This window comes from Gopherus evgoodei, chromosome 4 (assembly GCF_007399415.2).
Source record: "Gopherus evgoodei ecotype Sinaloan lineage chromosome 4, rGopEvg1_v1.p, whole genome shotgun sequence".
NCBI lineage: Eukaryota > Metazoa > Chordata > Testudines > Testudinidae > Gopherus > Gopherus evgoodei.
Window position 1 is genome coordinate 109418429 of NC_044325.1, and position 24780 is coordinate 109443208.

General features: G+C 42.9%; 1 protein-coding gene across 5 annotated transcripts; it reads right to left on the reverse strand.

The window, feature by feature from the left end:
• Window positions 1–7003: 7003 nt before the first annotated feature.
• Window positions 7004–24685, reverse strand: SAAL1 (serum amyloid A like 1). Of its 5 annotated transcripts, none has more exons than XM_030560524.1 (13): window positions 24623–24685; window positions 21770–21948; window positions 20127–20240; window positions 16711–16794; window positions 15225–15304; window positions 14509–14568; window positions 14110–14225; window positions 13129–13312; window positions 12775–12857; window positions 12464–12652; window positions 11122–11318; window positions 9327–9419; window positions 7004–8648 (listed from the first exon to the last, which is right to left on the reverse strand). In XM_030560524.1, the coding sequence occupies exons 2-13, from the start codon at window positions 21890–21892 to the stop codon at window positions 8556–8558; spliced, it is 1416 nt and encodes a 471-aa protein (XP_030416384.1). In that variant the 5' UTR covers window positions 21893–21948; window positions 24623–24685; the 3' UTR covers window positions 7004–8555. The 5 variants fall into 5 exon arrangements, with proteins under 5 accessions (XP_030416384.1, XP_030416386.1, XP_030416385.1 ...); XM_030560526.1 differs by having other exon boundaries at window positions 24575–24640; XM_030560525.1 differs by lacking the exon at window positions 24623–24685 and adding an exon at window positions 22833–22965.
• Window positions 24686–24780: the final 95 nt, after the last annotated feature.

Sequence of the window (24780 nt, forward strand, 5' to 3'; positions counted from 1 at the left end):
CACAGAATGAGAGCTGCCCTGCCACTGGAGAAGTGTGTGGCGATTGCACTGTGAAAGCTGGCTACTCCAGACTGCTACTGATCAGTCGCTAATCAGTTCGGAGTGGGAAAGTCAACCATTGGACTTATGTTGATGAAAGTCTGCAGGGCCATTAATCGCATCCTGTTCTGAAAGAACCTGACTCTGGGCAACATGCATGACATTGTGGATGGCTTTGCACAAATGGGCTTCCCTGTTAGGATGACCAGACAGCAAGTGTGAAAAATTGGAATGGGGGTGGGGGTAATAGGAGCCTATATAAGAAAAAGACCCCAAAATCGGGACATCTGGTCACCCTACTAACTGCGGAGGGGTGATAGATGGCACACATATTCCAATTCTGGCACCAGACCACTTAGCTACTGAGTACTTTAATTGCAAGGGGTATTTCTCAATGGTTCTCCAGGCACTTGTCAACCACCGTGGACGTTTCACAGACATTAACACAGGTTGGTCCGGAGAGGTGCATGATGCACGCATCTTTTGGAACACTGGCCTGTTCAGGAAGCTGCAAGCAGGGACTTTCTTCTCGGACCAGAAGATCACCAAAGGAGCAGTTGAAATGCCTATTGTGATCTTGAGAGACCCCATCTACCCCTTAATGCCTTGGCTTATGAGGCCATACATGGGCCACCTTGACAGCAGCAAGGAGAGGTTCAACAACAGGCTAAGCAAATGCAGAATGACTATTGAGTGTGCTTTTGGCCATTTGAAAGCCCGCTGATGCTGCCTCTATAGGAATCTGGCCTTGGCTGATGACAATATTCCTATGTGTATAGCAGCGTGCTGTACCCTCCATAATATTTGTGAAGGGAAGGGTGAAAACGTCACTCAGGGCTGGACCTCAGAGGCTCAGCACCTGGAGGCAGAGTTTGAACAGCCAGAGACCAGGGCTATTAGATGGGTGCAGCGTGGGGCCATAAGGATCAGGGATGCCTGAAGGCAGCAATCTGAAGCTGAAAGCCACTAATATTTGTTGCTGTGCTTGGGATTGCAGTGCTTGTAATGCTAGGAGATGATTGGTGCAGACGATGCAATATGTAGGTTTAACATAATTGTATGTTGCTTTGCAGGGCTCTTCTTGCTTTCAGTTAATAGAATAAAGATTGTTTTCAAACCAACACAATTCTTTTATTAAAAAACAACAACCGGAGGAGAGAGTCAAACCTAAAAAACCCATCAGCAGTGAGAGGGATGGAGGAAGGGAAGGTCGCAGGAGGAGGAGGGGTCCCAGGACAGCTAAAGATCTGTGTATGTCCAGAGATCATATCCATCCTTTTCCTTTGGAGTACGATGCAGTGGGTACTGTACTTCAGCAGGGCCAAACTGCAGAGGGATGGGTGTTGAGTGCAGTGGAAGTCCACAGTGCTGGACTGTGAGGGGGGAGGAGTGGAATGCCACGGGTACAGACTGGAGTCAGGAGGTTAATATGGGTGTATTGGCAGTGTCTGGGGGGCGCATGGGAAAGAGTTTTGTGACAGTGGCTGCAGGGGAGGGCAGGCACAGAGCTGCTCGGTTTGAAGAGCTATTATTGCCAGGAGCATGTCTACTTGGTGCTCCATAACCGTTAAGAGCCACTCCGTGGCTTCATTCTGTCATGCCGTGTTCTCCTTCGGTCCCTCTTCTCACTGTCCTGCCACTCCTTCAATTCCTGTTTCTCAGTGGTGAAGTGCATCATAACATCACACGGAAAGTCCTCCTTAGTTCTTCTTGGCCGCTTTCTAATTCTGCGCAGCCATTCAGTCGCCAATAATAAAGAGGGAGGCTGGGCTCCTAAGGTCATCTCTGTGAAGTTTAAACCCAATATTTTACAGAAGCAGTATTGTTTGCAACACAGAGAACACTGGTTTCAGAGTTGCAGCCGTGTTAGTCTGTATCAGCAGAAAGAACAAGGAGTCTTTGTGGCACCTTAGAGACTAACAAATTTATTTGGTCATAAGCTTTCGTGGGCTAAAACCCACTTCATCGGATGCATACAGTGGAAAATACAGTAGGAAGATATATATACGCAGAGAACATGAAAAAATGGGTGTTGCCATACCACTCTAATGAGACTAATCAATTAAAAACTTTTGAAGTGATAATCAGGATGGCCCATTTCCAACAGTTGACAAGAAGGTGTGAGTAATAGTAGGGGGGAAATTAGCATGGGGAAATAGCTTTTAGTTTGTGTAATGACCCATCCCCTCCCAGTCTTTATTCAAGCCTAATTTAATGGTGTCCAGTTTGCAAATTAATTCCAATTCTGCAGTTTCTCATTGGAGTCTGCTTCTGAAGTTTTTTTGTTGGAGTATTGCGACTTTTAGGTCTGTAACTGAGTGACCAGGGAGGCTGAAATGTTCTCCGACTGATTTTTGAATGTTATAATTCTTGACATCTCATTTGTGTCCATTTATTCTTTTGCGTAGAGACTGTCCCATTTGGCCAATGTACATGGCAGAGGGGCATTGCTGGCACATGATGGCATATATCACATTGGTAGATGTGCGGGTGAATGAGCCCCTGATGGCGTGGCTGATGTGATTAGGTCCTATGATGGTGTCCCTTGAATAGATATGTGGACAGTGTTGCAAGTTGGCAATGGGCTTTGTTGCAAGGATAGCTTCCTGGGTTAGTGTTTTTGTTGTGTGGTTGCTGGTGAGTATTTGCTTCAGGTTGGGGGGCTGTCTGTAAGCAAGGACTGGCTTGTCTCCCAAGGTCTGTGAGAGTGAGGAATCGTCCTTCAGGATAGGTTGTAGATTCAGTGATTTAAAACATAGCCAGTACTCTCACACCTGTCACTAATTGGCTGACCACAGGCAAGCACACATGAGCGACAAGACCCCCAAGATGGTGAGCAGCCACAGAGGCAGGAGAAATCACTCTTCCCGGACTCTGCTGTACACTGGGCACGTGGCTCTTGAGGAGAGTCAGCACTATAGGGGAAGCCTGATAATCATTCCTGCCCTCACACTTTCCACAGGAGATGATCATTATGGAAAATATCTCACTGTTGAAGGTCAGCAGAGAATCAAGGGAGGGTCTTCTCCAAGACTGCGACTTCTGTCCTGGCCCCTATGCAGCTCACTTGTGTGCAGCAATGGTCTTCACCTCCGTGACCAGGGCTGCCCGGGGGGGGGGTCAAGTGGGGCAATTTGCCCCCAGCCCCACAGAGGCCCCCACGAGAATATAGTATTGTACAGTATTGCAACTTTTTTTATGGAAGGGGCCCCCTGAATCCTCTGGGCAGCCCTGCCTGTGATGGCAGAGTGGTGCAGGAAAGTTACTATTAATAGGGCAAGAAACAAAGCAGCTCTGTCAAAAAACCTGCAGCAGTGGATTGTTATGGGGATACTGGGCAGTTTCCTGGAGCTCTCTGAGAGATTCCCATGAAATGAGGGAGTCAAGCAACAGCCTGTTCCACTGCTCAGACTAGGCATGTGGTGGGAGACAAACCTGCTTTCTGCAACCCTTTCCCCAACAACTCGCTTCAGTGATTCCCAAAATCAAATCCACTTACCAGGGGCCTCCTCTCCTGTTCGCGCTTCGCCAACATCCGACAGCTGTGACTGGCTAGCCTCCTCCGGGTAGAAAAGAGCTCCTGGCTGCATGCATCTCTGACATCCGAGCCATCCTCTGCCTCTGGGCCCCCTCCACATCCTCGTACAAGATTTCTTCCTCCTGGCTCGGTCCACTTTTGACTGGCATGAGAGCCACTTAAGTATCCGCAGTGGTCTTCGCAGTGGAAATGAGGTCGCTGCCAAGTATCACGTCCAGCTCTTTGTAGAACCGGCAGCTTGTGGGCACAGCACCGGAGCAGCGATTTGCCTCCTGTGCCTTGTGGTAGGCATTCACAGCTCCTTCACTTTGACTCTGCACTGCAGTGTGTCCCGGTCACGGCCCCTTTCTATCATGCTTCATGAAATCTGTCCATAGGTATCATAATTCCTACTGCTGGAGTGCAGCTGGGACTGATCAGATCCAGCAGCTCAGCATTGCTCCAAGCGGGGGATTGCCTGGTCTGTGGAGCAGGCATGGACACCTGGAAAGATGCACTAAGACCCCTGCACGTGTCACCAAGCAAACAGGAAAGGAACTTTCAAAATTCCAAAGGAATTTACATGGTGGGGATGATGGTTGGTCACCTGAGGGAAGGGCAGTAGAGTTCAAACTGATGACCAGAGAGGCAAGAACAGTGGTTTGAGCACTGGCCTGCTAAACCCACGGTTGTGAGTTCAATCCTTGAGGGGGCCATTTAGGGAACTGGGGTAAAAATCTGCCTGGGGATTGGTCCTTCTTTGAGCAGGGGTTGGACTAGATGACCTATTGAGGTTCCTTCCAAACCCTGATATTCTGTGAACAGGCATTGTGGGACACTTCCTGGAGGCCAATTGCAGCACTATAATTGATCAGGATGTCTACTGTAGCCCCAGCACAGAAAACACATGTGTACGCCTTTCGTTGGGGTGTGTTTTTTTACAGTGCTACAAGTGCACAGTTTCTGTGCACTAAGTGGCTTGGCAGTGTGTACGCCTTGGGAGTTACAGTGCAGAAAGCTGCTTTACTGAGCAGAAACTGCCAGTGTAGACAAGGCTTTATTCAGCTACAGAAACTTTTTTCCATACAATAATGTTCTGTACACACGTTAGCTAGTGTGACAAAGTTCCTCCTCTACCTTGGTGGGTCCTGCGCTTATTGGCAGATTTACTCACCTCAGTGATTTTCCCCACAGTCTGGGTCAACTCCTCCTGTGTCTGATCAGGAATTGGGAGGTTTGGGGGGAACCCGGGCCTGCCCTCTACTCCGGGTTCCAGCCTAGTGTCCTGTGGATTGCAGCTGTCTATAGTGCCTCCTGGAACAGCTGCATGACAGCTACAACTCCCTGGGCTACTTCCCCATGGCCTCCTCCAAATACCTTCTTTATCCTCACCACAGGACCTTCCTCCTGGTGTCTGATAACCTTGTACTCTGTAGTCCTCCAGCATTACACCCTCTCAGTCTCAGCTCCTTGTGTGTCTTGCTCCCAGCTCCTCACATGCACTTCCTCTCCTCTGGCTCCTCCCCACCTGATTGGAGTGAGCTCCTTTTTAAACCCAGATGCCCTGATTAGCCTGCCTTGATTGGCTGCAGGTGTTCTAATCAGCTTGTCCCCCTGAATTGGTTCTAGCAGGTTCCTGATTACTGTAGTGCAGCCTCTGCTCTGGTCACTCAGGGAACAGAAAACTATTCAGCCAGTGACCAGTATATTTGCCCTCTACCAGACTCCTGTACCCCACTGGCCTGGGTCTGTCACACTAGTTATTTAAAAAAAAAATCACTGATTCAGTTCAACTGAAGAGATTTAACAAGAAAAATACAACATTGTAGAACAGTATATTCATTTTAAAGGTATTTCCCTCTGTTTGACCAGATATATGAATGAAATATCTGTGCTAACACTTTGGATCTTTGCACTTATCCCAACTCTTGTAGCCACTGCTCAGACAAAATTTTCATTGAAGTCAATGGGATCAGTAAAGACTGAATAAGGACTTCAGGATTTAGCCAAACATTAACCCTCAGTAAACACACTGCATAAAAATCTCTGGTATAATACAGTTTTTTATATCTGTGTATATGGCATGAGTGTGTGTGTGTGCATGAGATCAATAAAAAATTTTGGAAGAAAAAGTGATTATTTTAGTTTCTTCCACTGTCACAAATGACGCAGATAGCTTGCCTTACAAAGAACGATTAAAGGTAGATAAAACACATATACAAGTATGAGAACTATATAATCACAAAAGAGGGGAAAAATTACGGGAAGTGAGAGAGTATAAACTAAAAATAGTAATGGGATAAAACTGAAAGCAGAAATTCAGCCTGAACGTAGAGAAAAAAATCTCCCAACATTAAGCTCAGTGGTTTAGTCTCCCCATAAGGAAATGTTAAAAATCCCACCAGTTGGGACATATAAATGTATACTGGCAATACACTACAAAAATTGGGACGTAGCGCACAAACATGCATTGGCAGGGGGATAGATTAAATGTTCTAACAGTCCTATTCCTGTTCTAATTTCTATGGTTTTATGAGACATTGCTCCACCAGGAGGGAGCTACCCACAGGAGGCATATAAATTGCAATTTTACATAAAAACATGGGCCAAATTAATCTGCTGTAAATCCCTTGAAGTCAAAAGAATTACAGCATAGATGAATCTAATTTAGAGTTTTCAAATATAATTCCTAGTTTGTACATAGAACCAACTAAGCATTTTCTCTTGATTTCTAAATTTCCCATCCCTGTAATATTTTGGTGTTATCACATATCAGTAAAGATTCATGCCAAAGTTCAATTCCATTGGGACCAAAAACCTCTGTCTTTTTGGCTCAGCACTTTGATACGTTTCTCTTTTAGAACTCTGCACTAGTCAAAGAGATGTAGCTTTCTTTTAATGAAAGGAAGATAAGACGTCACTGAAGGGAACCATTCTGTTTGGGAGTAAGCTACCTGCCTGCACAAACAAGTATACACATTCAAAATCACAATGATGTAGATAGCTCTGGTTTGGCAATGAGCATGATAATAAGGCTGGAAACGGGAGCCAAAACTAAGAATAACGATTATAATCAAAACAGGAGCATGATATAAAGCTCAGGCTGAGAGAGATCCCTTGTGGTAATTATGGATACTGCACCTGCATAACAGCCACACACATAAACCAACTAATGTAGAAACATAATTTGCACCATTTCTGAATGATTAAAATATTACATATATTTGCCTAGTGTGCAGGGGAAATGTGACAAAGCAAAGGCTTACAATATATTGAGAGAGAGTGTTAAAAACAAATTTCTGATAAAAGAAGACATGTTTCACAGGATATTTTACAACAGGAAATAGGTTTCAGTTCTATTCTTAGAAGTTACCTTCACTCAGGACAGTAGTAAATATTTGACAGTTCTTCAGAAGGTATATTTGACATAGAATAAAGAGAACCAAATTGCTTTTTAAAAATAACTTTATTATAAACCTGTAGTTTTAATAAAATATTCAAAATAAACCCTGTAGCCACCCAGTTACCAACTGCTTCCAATAACATATAAAAATGCCAGAAATGACTGCAATTCTTATGGTGACTTCAGTCACTGTTTTCAGACTTTTCAGTCCCCTTGCCAACAACAGAGATGCTGTCAATTACCTGACGGAAAGGCTGAGTAATACCACCCCTGAAAACTAGAAGTTTGGATGAAAAGACTTAGCACACATACAGATACTGTATCTTCAATAATTATCTGCTGTACATGTAACTCATGGCAAGCAAAGTGGAAGCTAACAGAAATCTGGATAACTGCGGAATGTATGTATGCTAATAAGCTATTCTCCATTAACTTGTTCCAGCCTCCTTTATATATCAAATTAATTTTGTCTACTTGTTGCCTGTTCCAGTTTATAGACACGACATGAGCCGATATATTGATGTAGTATCTTTCATGTCCAAACACAGCAGACAAGATGAGCTGCACTGCAACCAGATAAAACATGTGAAAATGTACTACAGTTACAAAAAACCTGAAGAGTGGGATTTTGAGAAGAGTTTGAGAGAGTTGAAATTCAATGAGAGTTGGGATATCTAACTCCCTTAAGTGTCTTTGAAAATCTCAGCCTAAAAAGCCATTTCTAATGTAATTCAAAATTATTCAACATAACAACATACATCAATAAGGGATGCAAACTGCTTGATACACACTATTTTTCTGAACTGAAGCATAGAGAGCATTTCTGAAAAGCAGCATTTTGTTATATGCAAGCGATTAAATCCAGATCTACTCTATAACTCTGAGTCAGGCGACTTGACTACAACAAGCAGAAGTTGCAGTGTAGCCTGAAAGTAATTCATTTTAAACTGCGTTGGAGCTAGATTCCCTAGATTACCCCATAGTGAAAGGGGCTTAGAAATTAGATGTACAGACGTCGTAGTGGAATATGTTGGAACATTTCTGCTATAACATCTGCACACACGACTGACATCTTCCAAAACAAAGCAAGTCACTGATCAGTGTGACAGAACTGCTTTTCTGAGGTGATTGAAGAAATTAATGATTGCTTAGCTAAAAGATATTTAAGATTTCTTATTAACTAACCTTCCTACCAAGAACAATTTAAAAGAGTCACTAGCATTTTAAAAGATTCAGTACATTTCATTGTTTCAACAGATGAAAAGCACAAGCTCACAGGTTATTAAAATGCAAAAGTATATTTGCAGTTCTGCTTTGTATACCAAATAAGCAGCTAGAAATCAAAAGCCTCTGATCACAAAAGCCGACAAGACTGCAGGATGAAGAACTGACTTCAAGTGAGTTTATTTCCTTCCCCATCCCAGATCAGGTTAATCCAAGATTAAACAGGAATATCTGTGAAATTTCTTAAATACCATCTGTAGGTATGGGGGTTAACTCATTCTTCTGAGTTTACTGACATGTTGATTTCTAAAATACTGCAGAGAAACAGTAAAAATCCTCATTCCATAGGAAGAAAATATTCCATGTACTTTCTTATGTCTGGAGCCTCAGGCTTGGGAAACGTTTTTCTAGACTGTCAGCAAGCGTCTGATCAGCCTCACGCAGTGCTTCCAGGAAACTTTCCACCTAGAAATAAAACACAAATATGCCAATCACAATGAGATGGAACACAGGAATTGCCCTGTATATTCCAGTATCCTCTCACTGACAGCAGACAGTAATATTTCAGAAGAAGGTGCAAGAAACTCCACACTAGGCAGTTACAGAATAATCTGCCGCCCAAATGTCCAAAATTAGAAGCTGGTTTGAAGCCTGAAGAATGACTGCTTACATCACTTCCAAGACTTTTTTTTTGTTTTTAAGTGTTTACTAGTGTAGAACTGGATCTTCTAGTTATCTATATAAATAGTTAAACCTTTTTTGAATCATGCTAAACTCTTGTCACAAGATATCATTGAGGCCAGTGACATCCACAGACTAACCTATAGAATACAATTTGTTCTAATACCAGTGAAGGTTTGATCTTGCTTAAAAAAATATACGTATATATTTTTTGTTCTTTGGAAATCAGATTTTTTTTTTAAATCATTCTATAAAAACAAAGAAGCTCTGCCAATTTATGAGCTGATGATCTAGCTCAAAGTTTTGGCTGATGTGAGCCAAAAGAAAAGGAAAGAAAATAAGAATGTCTGATGTTGCATTAGATACTGCATCTTATGTCAGAGTAATCCCGCCCTCTCTATACCTGGCTATAAATTGCCCTGCATGTTTTCACCCATGTTAAAGATTTGGTCACATACTCACAGAAGTGAAATACAGTGGTAAAAGATTTTGAAAAGCACAGGAACATTTCTGTTCATTTAGATGCCCCTGGTTCAAACCCTCCAATATGTTTTCCTAGAAAACAACAGTAAAAAATAAACACAACTAGTATTTCATAAACAGCTGCTGAATACATAATCTCAGTCACATGCACAGTGCCATATAAACAAGTCCCTTCGTTTTCATTTACAAAAAACTCCCAGTTTTTACAAAAAGTATTATTCATTTTTTTCTGATTTTCACCCTACTTTTGTTTTCATTTACAAAAAACTCCCAGGTTTTACAAAAAGTATTATTCAGTTTTTTCTGATTTTCACCCTACTTTTGTATCATTCAAATATATAAAAAATAACTTGTTTTATTAGAAAAATACAGATATTTCATGCATTGTATTATATTATGATAATACATTTGTCTGTGTGTATGTGCAAAACTGTCTGTTGAAGTAAAGCTACATATTAGTCTACAGGCATAGGCACAAGCTCTGAAGTGCGTGCGCAACTGAACATACTGATGAATCTCATGCCCACCATGTACACATTTCAAGCTGTTATCAGATAACAGTTTAAAGATTTGACAAATACAAATGCGAAGAAAATGAAATTCTGTATCAGAATACGTTTCAGAACTCAAGGAAGTACTCAAAAGTTTAAAAAAAACAAAAGCAGGAAAAAAGGATGAAGTTGAGTGTATGCACTGCACATGATGTGATCCAATTATTAAATGTAAATATTCATAGTCTAATAGTTCTAAATATACAACAGTAAACTTTTTATTCAAATGAAAAGTTTTATTTAGGAATTGGAGATGTATTGTCTTCTTAAACTCACAGGTGGCATTGTGTTTTGAATTGTTTTAATTCTGCAGCAAACCACATTGATGAATGGAATTCAGAGCATTAGTCTACTGAATAATTTTTTTCCCCCATCTTTCCATCCACCAAAATAAAACCCGATATTTACCCAGAAAAAGTATTAATAGTTTTTTGCACTGACTTTCATCTGTTTTTGTTGATGTGCATGAACAAGTAAGAAAGCTTATAGTCTAGAGCAGGGAAATCCGCTGGCAGGCCGGGAAAGTTTGTTTACCTGCAGTGTCCGCAGTTCGGTCAATCGCAACTCCCCCTGGCTGCAGTTCGTCATTCCAGGCCAATGAGGGCTGCAGGAAGCAGCAGCCAGAACATCCCTCGGCCTGGGCCGCTTCCCGCAGCCCCCATAGGCCTGGAATGGCGAACCCTGGCCAGTGGGAGCTGTGATCGGCCCAACCTGCGGACGTTGCAGGTAAACAAACCACCCCAGCCCCCAGCTGATTTCCCAGACAGGTCGCGTGCCAAAGGTTGCCGATCCCTGGTCTAGAAACAATAGCTGACATAAAATTGAATAGAAAGCGGAAAAACATTCTCTCAGCTTAAATGCTTTCACAAAAAAGATCTTCAGAACTTTTTAGCCAAGAGCTGACAAATTGCTTAAAGACATACATGTATTCTTTCCCTGACTTAAATTAATTAATTCACATTCAAAAAGGAATTAGCAATGTACATCAAGAAGATAATTTATCTCACAAAACAGACTGAAGAATTCAGAAATATCTTGATCTCTATCTTGTGCCATATAGGTTACAGTTGTACCTCCAAGTCACTTCTCTAATCAGAACCTTACACAACACAATTCTGGCACATAGTTGTACTTTGAGCAAAGAAAAGGAAGAAAATACCCCTTAAATAATAAACTTTCCTCTTTCCCTCCTCTGCATAAAATCCTATAATTTTTCTCTTTACCTTAGTCAATTCTTGAAGCATATTGGAAAGCAATTCACAACAGATATCCTTCAAGATTTTCAGATGGAAGTCTTCCTCAACTGTTCCCGACTTCTCAGTCTCCTCCGGTTGAGATTTCTTTGCGTTATCAAAAGATCTCTTCCCACAGTCCTCCGTGTTTTGTAAGATTCGAATCAAGCTCCCAATCAGAGGCATATCTAATATACAAAACCAGGAAACCAGAGTTTTACAAACCAAAAGACAGATTTGGCATTTTTTTCAAGCTACTATCAAGAGGATCCATTTCGAAACATGAAGAAAGATTTGATAAGGATATAGAAATATACGCTCTGATTGCTTCAAGACCACATCTTATCTGTATGTCACCGTTTGTCAATAAGGTTTTTAGAAGTGTTAGGAGATGGCACAATCCAGGAGACAAAACTCTAGAGAACTGGGAATTGTTATATACAATTGGCATTTCACTTCCTATCATAACTGCACACCACTCCTTTCTACAGGCTATGTGTCTTTAAAGACATAGCCCCATGGCATGGGGGAATTTCTCCAACAACAGCTCACAGCAAGCAAAATACCTCCCATGCTTCTGATGCCTAAGCCAAACCAATCTCCCCTCTTTTACTGGAAGGGTATGTGCTACCTTGTGCAGGTCCAACTCCTTGAGCCCTCTCCCTATTACTTGTATACCTAGGCTGTACCAAGCCCAGACCCAATAACAAAGGAAACCTGGAAATCGCTTTAAGCCCTTCAGTTTAGATATCATCTGAAGAAAGGAAAACAGAAGGTAGTACACTAAACTTTGCACAAGAATAAACCCAACTCCCAGCCAAGTGAGCAGTGCAATCTTCTGCTGCTAAAGAAATCAGCTCTCGTTCCATGTCACTACTTTCCATTTTAAAGGCTGGCCTATGTTTTCATCCATTTCTCAGTGACATTCACAATTGATGCAAATGATAAAAATACATGAATTAAATGGGGAATTCCCCCCTACCTCTTAAAATAACTGCAACCCCAGCCTCTGTTATTAACAAGCATTATTTTTGCAGTTCTATTACTTATCACCATAACTGGTAAAAAGGAGACTCAGCTGAAAATCCAGCTTTAAATACCTCCAGAATTTTAGAAATGTTTAAAATCTGAACTCTGGTATAGAAAGGAGAGTTGCAAGCCACCCCTATCTTTACAACGGGCCAATTTGTTACCTTTATGGTGTTCTAAACCTGTAACAATTCTGTGCCCTAAACCAGTCTTGAGTAACCATTAATAAATTAAAACAACACACCACCTCACTACTGCCATGACTCTAGTAATCAATTGTACAAGAAGTAAAAATTATACTTGCTTTTTCTCCTCTTGACATATTCCTGTTGTATCTGTGAAGCAAACATGGCAGACAGTACAGACAAAATAGAGGCCAAAACACTCTTCTGCTCTTGAATGATGATCGGTGGATCATCTGGCTGGCAAAGTTCATGGCAAACCAAACCATAAAGTAAAGTCCAAGTCTCTCTTCCTCCATCAGGAGACTGCACTTGAGAAAGAAAAAAACATTGATTCAAGGAGAGAATTTTTTTTTTTTTAACTTAAGTATCTATCACAATCGAACGTCACTGCAGCATTGTTCCATAATATACAAAAAGTCACGTGTCTTACCAATAGCCTGAATGCCCTCATCCACTGTGGTTAGGAGCTGCAAGATGTGCATATAAACATCAAGCCCCTCTGGATTATCTGAGCTATATAAAACAAAAACAAAACAGATGAATTCATTATAAACAGAAAAATGACTCTTCTTGAACACTAGGATACAAGGATTATCCAACTGGCCCATAAACAACAAGAAACTTTAGAATAATAAATCATGACACTTTTATATGACGAACCACAGGGACTAAATCTTGTCACTAATAGTAGTCCCACTGAAGTCAAGAGTTTCAAGATTGAGACTCAAGAAGATAATCAGCAGTCACCCTGGTCCCAAAAGTAAAGGAGAAAGAGCATATTTACCGGACTTGTTTTGCTGCTTCAAGTACACAAGGTACAATCTTAAAATCTGGACGTTCTTCTGGAGAATCATCTGTAGACTGTCCCACCAATTGACAAGAGCCATTTTTAATCCAATTTAACATTAGTTCTTCATCCAGGTCAAAGAGCTTGTCCACCACCTCGCCCACTTTAACCAGCAGTTCAACTGCACAGACAAAAACATAATAAATTTTGATGAATAATGAAAAACCAGCATACAAAATTCTCACCTCTGTTAACACACAAAAACCAAAACTCAGAACAAATACTCATGTTGAGTAGCACTTCACAAATCAAACATATGAGACCCTCAAATAGAAGAGCAAAGTATTATTATTTCTTAAAATAGGGAATACTACGGCTAACATTCTTTTAAGCCAAAAAGCTGAAATTTTAGGATTTTTTGCACAAACGTCCTGATGTTTTTATTTAGCTGAAGATGAAAAACACATTTTTATAAATGTCAGTCAAGCTACATGCTTAAAACAGTGTAAGTGTTGTAATGTTACAAGAATAAGCGGAATAGCTGCCAGTACTTGGCTTATTTTTCTAAGTGTTTTTCAGTTTAGTCCTAACATGAAAACAGTGTATTTAGATAGTAAACCTTAAAAAGAGATACCATGTTATACTGGAATAACTGAAAACATGGGCTTGTTTTAAAACAATAAAAATGCCATGTACATGTATTTCAGTAAGGACCATGTGATTTGCCTTAAGGAAAGAAATTTGATCTGGCACAGACCTAAATCTAGGGCTGATTTCAATCTTCCCTTTTTCTGTAGGGCTTGGACAGATCTATAAAATCTACAAGAGTAGATGCAGTTTATTCTGTATTCATTAAGTTTACTATTTTTAATGTATTCTGCACTTTCAAAACAAAGCCATTTGTCTCTACAATTCAGATGTACTTCAGCATTGTGTTTTATCTAATACCACCAATACCCAAATTACTTGGCAACCTACCATTTGTAGAGCTTGACATGATAAAACAAACACAGTCATACACGGATGGGTTTTCTCGGATTCTTTCAACCCAGATGTTGGCCACCTCAGCTTGGGAGAGGCAAGTTAACAACAACCTAGACAATAATTGCAATTTTAGCTTTGCATGTAATTAAAATACAGTGGGTCAGATCCTAGTTACAGTAGTGTTACTGTGGATTTACACTAATCCTACTGGTACAATGGAGAAAAAAATCAGGCCCACAGGGGATGAAATCCAAGTGCACTGTGGAATTTAAGAAGGGAAAGGGAGAGAAAACAAAACAATCAGCCCACTCTCAAGGATTTTATTTACAGTCATTAGAACACATTAAAACTCTATCAAACATCAATATTTCAGTTGCTAACAAGATGCCCTACCTGCTTGTTTCCAGCAGAGTAGGAGAGTCCGAATCACACAAATGCTGCAATAACATTTGTCTGTAAATAAAAGTTACAATGTGAAGTTTAACTGAATTGTTCTTAAAGAAAAAAATTAATTTTAGAACAGGATTAATTTCACATCAATTTTTCATACCAGCAGTTTGCCCCAACATAAAAGTAAAATCCTCCTCTATTTGTGTAGAGATTAATGATATTTCTAATTCTAAAAATTCAGACAAAATGCATTCCTGGGCATCAATATATGCTCAAGGGCTTATGATAAGTGATAAGAGGGGATTTATGGTTAACTGACAGTTCCTCTCTTCATCATAGCTTTTTTTAAACACTGAAAATTTCTCAAAGGAGCATTATCTTTCAATCAGTAAATAGTCAGTTGAAACGCCTGAAATAAGTTGGGGCAGGGGACAAGAAACTGTGTTCCTCCTCTTAACATAATCCGCGTGAGACACAGAACAGTGGATTAATTTATGTGCATTGTACTTCTCAAGACAGACAAGCCCAATAAATGATCCTTTCTTTGTTAAAAAATAAAAGAAACTACTACAGAGACAAACATATTTATAATCAAATTAATTTTAACCTAATCTATTTGGTCCAAAATCTAAGACTAAAAAGAGTCTTAATGTTTAATCCATATTTTGAAAACATATACACACACGATGGAAAGCAAAAGCACATGCACAAAAACTTACCCAAGATTGTCATCTCTGCTAATAGACATGCATATGTCTTGGAAACAGGCCATATTACCCAATATTCCCACACAGATTTCCTGTGAAATCACAATATAGTTAGATTAGACAATGCAATATAGGTGACAATTTCCTTTCCATGACCTTAGGGTACAGATCTAACTGTGGTGGAGCTGGTTCTCACTTCTCTCCTACATAAGTTAGTATAAGCATTCACTTTCCACACAGACTGAATGTTTCCATTAGAGATGTCATGTAGGAATGCCTCGGATGCACTGATGGCCAATTATACTATGGGCAAATGATGGCAAGTATTCCTCCGGCTTATCTTAGTTAAGGGTTTAAAAAAATCATATACCTTGAAACAAATGTCTCTGGTTTCGTTAGTTAGGCCAGACAAATAGATATTTTGTGCAAATCAGTTTGGAGCTTAGTTGGATTCATAAACATAAGAACAGCATAAGAACAAACAACTTGGCATGCAAATGCAACCCAATGACACAGTCACCTCCTGATAAGAGAAAGGATCTTCTCAAAAAAAACCCAACAGACTCTCTCAATTTCTGATAGCAGTATTTTTAAAAACAAAATGCAGCAGATATCACCAACAGACTATATTCACTCTTGGACTATGAACAAAAGAATGTACAGCTCTGCACAGAGATCAAGGGCTCTGAAGTATCTTGTGAATAACCAGTGCTAATAACAAATGTCACTGGAAACCTGGAAATCTTAAATCTTCAGTAACAAAGTTTGGATCTAGCGCTGGCAGGTCAAAAGGTTAAAAAAAAAAGTCATTTTTACTCCCGTCTTTTTTCACCACCTTTAAATTACACCACAATTTTGGCAGTCACTGTCTCAAATTGCTCAGGAGAGAAGCCAACACCACGGCAGTATATGATCAAAGAATTTGGAACCCAGCTTTCAAATGACAAAGCATTAAGAGTGAGATTTTCAAAAGCCATCAGTATTAGCCTAACTCTTCTTCCACTGACTTCAGTGGGAATGGAGTTAAGACAACAGTGAGCACTTCTGGAATTCCAAATCTTAATTCCTATCTTTAGTGGACTGTGAGATACAGATTGCTAAAATCACATGAACTGAAAGCGGGGGAGGAAGAGGTAACGGCAGCGGCGAAGGACAGAGGGGGAATGCGGCAGGACAACAAGTGATTATAAGAATGATAGCATTTTAAGCACTGATATCTGATAATCCACTAAGATCAAAATCACTTTGGGAGACAAGAATACCTACATTCAAGACCTGTAACAATTTTTAAGCACTGATCATAGACCAATGAGCAGAAGAAAGATTGAAAGCACTGAATGTAGTGTATTTTACAAGCCACCCCCCTCCTCACCATTCAAATCATATACAAACAAAACATGAAGGAAGGAGAAAGGGGAGGATATTTTGCACATGTTCACCCAGGACTATCGGTTATTGCTATTAAACAGGATAGCAGTTTCCATTAATCTATACTTACAATAAGTCGAGGACACTTAGACTTGGCAAACACTCCCATAAATATATCAGGGGCATTAAATTCTTGGAGAAATAATGCGACATCCTGGGGAGAAAAAGTGTTAATTAGGCATTTTTTTTCCTTTTTAAAATATAATTTCTACATGCAAATCAAACGTTTCTCTCATGAAATCAGGCTGGATCAAGCAGTTGTCAGATTCACTAGGACAGGTGAGATATCTACCAACCCCTGCAGGCTTGTCAATTACAGTCAATGACGAAAGAAAATAAGAGACACACAACTGTAGATATGTTTGATCTTGAACTCTTCCCTCTTGTCTTCCAGTTGTCACAGTTTTTGCCTTCCTCCTGCTGATCTTCAAAGCAAATTTTCTGTTTTCCCAGTCTACCTGGCAGTTATTCTCTGTAAATCTCCCTTGGACAGTTCTATGAAATCAATATTCTCTGTGAATCTAAGGTTATTCGCTATCTTCCCACATGAAATAAGAAGAGTCATATTATCTCTCAGTGCTAATCAATACTGCTTACAGTACCAAGATGATCAAATCTGGCTAAAGAGTGAATCCTTGTCTCACTTCCATGGCTATCCTGAACCTTCCCATCAGCTTCTTGTCTACTTTCGCCATACTCATTGACTTGCTGTAGATGTTTTCTACCAGCTTGATCAATTTTTGGGGGATGCCATATGTTCAAGACTTGTCATAATCTTTTCTGCCAAACGCTACCAAAAGGTTTAAAATCTCTAAAGTTGTTATAACAAATTTGGTTGTGTTCTATCTGTTTCTCTGATATCTGTCTCAAAACAAAGAGCTGACTTTTTATACTCCATCCTGGTCTAAATCCGGTCTGTCCCTCTGCAAGCACTGTTTTATGGGTACCTCTTCATTCTCCTCTGCAAGGCTCTGATGTGTGCTTTTCCCCGCATACTCAGTAAGCTGATTCCTTCATAGTTCTTATACTCATTCTTATCTCCTGTTTTATAGATCAGTACTATTATTGCTTTCCCCCATTCGCTCTGCACTTGCTCTTACTTCTAAATCTTGTTAAATAGTTTGTGCATTGCCTTTAATGTGTGTTCCTCACTTGCACCAAACTGCTCTGGAGGTATGTTGTTAATTCCAAGCTTTTTTTCCTTTTTCAGACTTTCTAGTGAAATCTTTACTTCTAAGAACTCCGGCTTCTCTTCTCTCTCATTTGTACAGGAAAACTTTTCAGGGACCATTCATCTACTGTGTTCCGGATTCTGTACAACTCTTCAAAATATTCTTTCCCTCCTTTGCTTCTTCATCCTCAACTATTTGCCCCCACTTGTCTTTCACTGTTGACAGCTTCAACTTATATGTCCCATTCAGTTTTCTTATCTTTCAATACAACTTGTGTCATATTTATTTTTGTTGGTTTCAGAGTAGCGGCTGTGTTAGTCTATATCTGCAAACTGAATAGGAGTACTTGTGGCACCTTAGAGACTAACAAATTTATTTGAGCATAAGCTTTCATGGGCTACAGCCCACTTCACCAGATGCACTGAATTGAACATATAGTAAGAAGAGATATATACATACAGAGAACATGAAAAAGTGGAAGTAGCCATTCCAACTGTAAGAGGCTAATTCATTAAGATGAACTATTATATAGTGATAATCAAGATGGCCCATTTCTCGTGCTGATAATAGCTCATCTTAATTAAATAGCCTCTTATAGTTGGTATGGCTACTTCCACTTTTTCATGATCTCTGTATGTATATATATCTTCTTACTATATGTTCCAGTCTATGCATCTGATGAAGTGGGTTGTAGCCCACGAAAGCTTATGCTCAAATAAATTTGTTAGTCTCTAAGGTGCCACAGGCACTCCTCCTCCACTTCTTTTTGTGTATTCCTCTTTTTTAAAAAAAACAACATTGTTCTATGTTTTTTCAATGTTCATTTCTTCTTTCACCAGAAACATGATGTTTTTCTGCACAGCTTCTTTGTATTCTTTCCTGACACATTTCCTGATCAACTGGTCATAGATTTTAGCTCTTGGCACGGTTTCAGCTGCTCCAGGCTTCAACTCCATCAATGCCGACATTAACTTATGAATTGATCCAGTATCTGTCACAAATCATCTGCATGACAACACACGTGATTTTCACCTGCAATTCACAAGTACAATGTCTATCGTATTCTTACTTAGCCCATCAAGTGATAGCCAATTCCACTCCCTCATCAGCTTTCTTTGTTAGAACAGTGTGTTCATTATCACTGGGTTGTTACATAGGCAGAAATTTAGTAGCTTCTCTCCTGTTTTGCTTTCTTCATTGAGTTTCAGTCTGCCCTTTTGCTCCATCCCAGAAATCCAGTCCAATCCTACTTTCACATGAAAGTTTCCCAACACTATAATATACTTTGTCTTCAAACTTGTATTGTTTTCTGTAGATCATTACAAAATTCATTGGTTTCTTTCTTGCGCAGTGATACAGTCGGCGCATATACTAGTACTCAGGGCTTTTGAGCTGTGCTCTAGCTCCGCTTCAGCTCCAGGCAAAAACCTGCAGCTTCACTGCTCCGGAGCTGCTTCGCGCTCCAGCTCCGAACTCCGCTCCAAAGCCCTGCTTGTACTATTGTGACAGCAGCAGATTTTATTCTAAATCTTGTCCTCAACATATGAAAAGATATTGGACTTTAGCACCAATGTGACTCCATCCAATGTGTCACCAATGTGACTTCCCTTTCTGTTCCCAGGATCCAACTGCCTGTGTCTAATTGAAGATCTTTCTTCATGAGTTAGTGCAGGGGTAGGCAACCTACGGCACGTATGCTGAAGACGGCACGTGAGCTGATTTTCAGTGGCACTCACACTGCACAGGTCCTGGCCACTGGTCCAGGGAGATCTGCATTTTAATTTAATTGTAAATGAAGCTTCTTAAACATTTTAAAAACCTTATTTACTTTACATACAACAATAGTTTAGTTATATATTACTGACTTAAAGAAAGAGATCTTCTAAAAACATTAAAATGTATTACTGGCACGCGAAACCTTAAATTAGAGTGAATAAATGAAGACTCGGCATACCACTTCTGAAAGGTTGCCAACTCGAGCTAGTGTTTGCTTTAGAGTGCATAAAAAATGCTTGCTATTCTCAGCCTCGTACTTGAACAAGCTTCATGACAGGGACAGGCATCTTTCATACTCTGCTTAGGGGACCCTCAGCAGGTAGCATCAGCTAAAATAGAGAAGGAGCAACACCATTCAAGTTGGGAAGCTGGCAAAGAGTGCTTGTTTCTAGGTCTTGCACTAACCAGAGCTATCAATCCTCTTCTTTGAGGAGCATTTTGACTGAGGATATTCAGTGAAAGGTTGAACCACTGCAGAGAAATTTCTCAATTTTAGAGTTGTATTCAATACTTCATTACAGACTGCTCACCAACATACCTCATCCATTGACATGTCCCACATTTTACAGATGTCATTCTCCATTTCTTCATCTAGCTCTGTCTGTACTTCCTCGTGGTTCGAGTTGGAATCACTCTTTTCAGGGCTAATGACCTATCAAGTGAAGTAAAAAGAAAATGGAGCAATAGTAAGGGAGTGACAGTGAAGAACTACAATGAATTGTTCAAGACTATCTATTGCTTTAGTTATCCAAAGACAGACGTCACTAACAATCTACTTTTTTCAGACCTTCCAAAACTGTACTGCTCATTTTTAAGCATTTTCTAAATGAATCTTCTTAGGCAGAAAATATTTTCCTTTAACAATATGCAGGCCTTTCACCTCATCTTGCCTCAATGTACCCATCTAAAAAAGCAGGAATAACAATACTTACCTATCTGACAGACTGCTGGGAAGTTTAAACAACATTTGTTAGAGAGTGGGAGGTCCTCTCTTGAAATGTTCAAGTATTACTTCCTTTGCAGAGATATTACACACAGGTGAGTAAGATATATTTCTCGTAACAAATTAATTGTGTGCTCTGGGCTAGCTACATTAAAGTTATCAAATCATACAACAATATCAGAGATGTCTAGTGAACTTTAAATAACTAAAGCTGTAGTGAAAACAAGTCACAGTCACACAGTTTAAGCCAGAAGGGACAGCCAGATCATCCAGTCTGACCTTCTATATATTATAGGCCACCATCACCACCCAGCATCTGGACACTAAATCGAACCATCAAAATTAGACAAAAATTTTACAGCCCACAACAGACTAGACTATTATGTGCCACAGACTGAGGTGCACCAGTGCCCTAGGCCCCCGCAATGGCAGGGAAATAATTGATTAAGTGAGATTATACCTAGATAAACCCGTATCCACATGCTGCTGAGGAAGAAAAAATCCCCCAAGGCCTCTGCCAAGCTAAACTGGGGGAAAATTCCTTTCTCACCCCACATATAGCAATTGATTAGACCCTGAGAATGTGAGCAAGAACCAACCAGCCAACTTAGAGTACTGGCCCTCCCTATCCAATGTCCTATCTCCAGCCCTGGCCATCCCTGATGCTTTAAAGGAAGGAAATAAAAAAAAAGAACACACACACAGAATACATTGGGGGCCAGGAAATGCCTTCAGGACCCCCACCAGTGGCTGACTAAAACCAAGAAACATGAGCTTTTAGGAACATGAAACATAAACCAGAAGTGAACCCCAGAGCTCTTAAGCCTTGACTCCCTACATCACAATCAACCTTGTCATACGTACTCATAAATTATACTCATAAATTTCTCCAGTGCTCTTATAAAACTAACTGAGTTGGTTGCCACACAACTCCTATTGGGATGCTGTTTCCAATCCTCTAATGACTAGAAACTTTCTTCTAATTTCCCGCCTGAATTTGTTCCTGAGCAGTTTACATCCGTTTATTCTTGCACCAAAGTTGTCCTTTAGATTAAATAGCTCTTCACCCTTCCTTATAATAATGAACAATCTTATTCCTGGTTATTCACTGAGGTCACTTTCTCTCCATGTTACAACACGCATTATTTAACCTACAGGCCAACAGTTAACATAGAAAAAGCTCAGTACCTAAGCGTCCCCCAGTCTTCTGAGACTGATGACTGGTACTTGTCACGCACCTCAATCAGTTTTGTAAGGATACTGAACAGCCAATGCCTGCTGTAGACTGTGTTCCCAATGGAATCCCCGGCAGCCTGCTCATCCTCAGCATCACTAGAAGGGGGTGAAGGATTCCGGTCCATTTTTCAGAAATCCAGCACGATCTCTGGACTAGAAGCTTTCCAGCAATCCTGCTTCTCTACAAACAAACATGAGTGGGGAGTGACTCCAGGCAAGAGCTGGCAGCATGCCTGTCCCCATCAAACCATGGAGAGGTCCCAGTACTGGGTTTACCATGGCGGCAGTGGCTCCATGGCGCCGGGCCCACACTCAGAAGGGGCCCTAGTGTCCGGAATTGCTGCTTCAGCCTCCCCTGGACAGCTGAGCTGGCCATAAAAGCTGCCCCCACCCCCCCTTCCCATCCCTGCTCCGCCCCAATCCCGCCTCCACTCCACCCCTTCCCCGAGGGGCTGCAGCAGGGGTCGGGTGCGCCCTGCACTCACAGGGCAGCAGGAAATGGAGTGACCTGGCCACAGCCTGCTCGTGCTGGGGGGCAGTTTCCTTCCTGCTCCCTAAGCTTGCTCCTGCCCCCCACAGACTTTGGTGCAGCTCCCCCCCGTCGAGGTCTAAGGATGTCTAGGGACGGTCCTACTGAGCCCCTCCAGGCATGTGGGTCCTGAGGGAGCCTGGCCAGGGAAGGCTGGACTCATGTTCTGTCCTGGCCAGTTGTGCTGCTTCCGAGGGGCCAAAGGGATCCCTGACCGGCCCCAGCACTGCTGCAGGCTCAGCCCATGCATGGACATAGTCACTGCCAGCAGGTCGGTGAGTGTGGCTGGGGGGCAGGAAGGGCATGGGGGAGTGGGTCTCTGGAGGGTCTGCTGGGAGCGGGGGGGACAGGGCAATGGGGATTCTGTGTGGGGTACTCCTGGGGGAATGAAAACAGATCCCCTGCAGATTTCTTTGCTTCCCTTTCAAAAGTGACCGAGAAGCAAAGGGATGGGGATGACTGCTGAGAATGGGCTTAGTTTGGGGGGCAGTACCCCCAAACAGAGGCAAGATGTGGGGGCTCACGGAGTCACATACCACTGCCTCCCCCACTTTCTGCAAGCACAGAGCTGCTCAGCTGAAAAAAGAGGGTGCTGCTCAGAAGATGCCACTTTCTGGGTCCTAGTGCTGGTTGAGCTCCTCTTCCGTGTGCTGGGAGCTACCCTGTTTTCTGTACAACAGTGAGTGCCTATGGTGGGCAATGGCAGGGCTGGCTGGGGCTAGGGGGAAAGAAGCAGTGGGGAAGGAAGGGGGTGGGATGGGGAGGAGATGGAGCAGTGAGGAAGGGGCATGGGATGGAGAAGAGAAGGGGCAGGGGAAGCAGGAACTAGCGGAAAGAGGCAGTGAGGACGAAGGGGGTGGAGTGGGGAGGAGATGGGGCAGTAGGGAAAGGGGCATGGGATGAGCAAAAGAAGGGGATGGGGGAAGCTGGAGCCCAGCATGCGGCATCCCCTTGGCAGAAACTGGGGCTCCCCTGTTAAACAGCCCCATCAAACCCTCAGCCTCACAAGCCCGACCTCCCCTTCCTCTGCACCATCTGATGAGCCCCCACACACACACCCTCCCCACTGAGCCCCAATCACCTAGACCCTCACTCAAATGAACCCCTCCCGAGCCCCAAACACCTTCACCTGGATCCCTGCAGAGTCCCATTGCCCCTGCAAACCCCCATATGAGCTTCTGTACATCCAGCTCTCCCACTGAGCGGCCTGCACCCAGACTGCCCCACAGAGAACTCTCTTATCCCCACACTAAGCCCCTCTGTACTTGGATCCTGCTTACCCACACCTGGTGCACATGGCACAGCGAGGCAAGGCCCCAGAGTGTTCTGGGGCAGCCCTGGCCCTTGCACTGTGTCAAGGTTGGGTGCAACCTCACTGCCAAATCCCTGTCTCAGTGGAGTGCAGGAGGCTGCAGGGTATTCTCCCACCTCTATGCAACCAGTGTTCTGTGCTCCCCACTGCCATGTTGGAGCCCCTACATTTATTTATTAACAAATAAAATATGCAGAATTTTAAAACATTGTGTGCAGAATTTTTAATTTTTTGGTGCAGAATGCCCTCAGGAAGATGGGGTGCTGTGCATCTGTGATAGCGGGACTGTGAAGAAGGTGGTGGGCAGTGGGGAGGTCTATGGGCGGGGGGGGGGGCATAAGGGTAGGGCACTGTGGTGCGGACCCGCCCTCAAGGGGAAGGGGCAAACTGGCAGCACAGGCTAGTGTGCGCCTGGTAGCTACAGGTTTGTAACCAGAGCCTCCTGCTGGGCTGCTCCCCCCATTGCCTCATTGCCCCCCGCCCGCCCTTCACTCTCCAGACTGACCATACTGCCCCCTGCACCTTGCCCCATGGGGGCCCGCAAATATGTTGGCGCCGGGGGCACAAAAAGATTATCCGGCCTTCTGGTCTTCCGCAACCACGACCTGTGTCCCCTTCCCCCCCAGGGCACGAACTCCTCACGCCACACAGCACTGATTCCTCCCTCCGCCCCACCTCCTCTCCCTGCACCCAGGTCCCTACCCCGCCGGGACACCCCCCTCCACCGGCTCCGCCCCCCACACAGCCCGTTGGACGCCAGATCCCCTGCCCCCGGCCCATGCACCCAGACCGCACAGCGCACACGCCGCGCGGGGCACTGACTCCCCGCCCGTCACTGCGGGCCGGGGCAGGCGGAGTCCGCCCACCGCCCGGCGAGGAACAGGCGCGGTGCGGGGGGGGGGGCTCCCGGAGCGAATCACAGGCCGCTCCCTCCTCTCCTCCCCTCCCCGGGGGCTCGGCCCTCACGCTGCTGCCGGGACGGGAGCGGCTCCTGCATCGGCTCCGCGGGCTCACCTGGCAGCGGGGCTCAGCCCTCTCCGCCGCGCGGCTCCTGGGGCCGGCACCAACAACCGGCCGGCAGCCAACCAGAGAGAGACAGACGGACAGCGCCTCAGCCGCGCCACAGCGCCCCCTGCAGCCCTGCCCCCACATACAGCGCCTCAGCCGCGCCT

What these genes read in the sequence shown, in the direction of transcription:
- SAAL1 (XM_030560524.1), bottom strand. Translation starts at nt 21,892, where the DNA reads ATGGACCGGAATCCTTCACCCCCTTCTAGTGATGCTGAGGATGAGCAG. An exon ending in AGCAGAGATGACAATCTTGG is followed by an intron (nt 14,569 to 15,224) that starts GTAAGTTTTTGT and finishes TTTTATTTACAG; the next exon opens with ACAAATGTTATTGCAGCATT. An exon ending in GAAGCAGCAAAACAAGTCCG is followed by an intron (nt 12,858 to 13,128) that starts GTAAATATGCTC and finishes TGTTTTATATAG; the next exon opens with CTCAGATAATCCAGAGGGGC.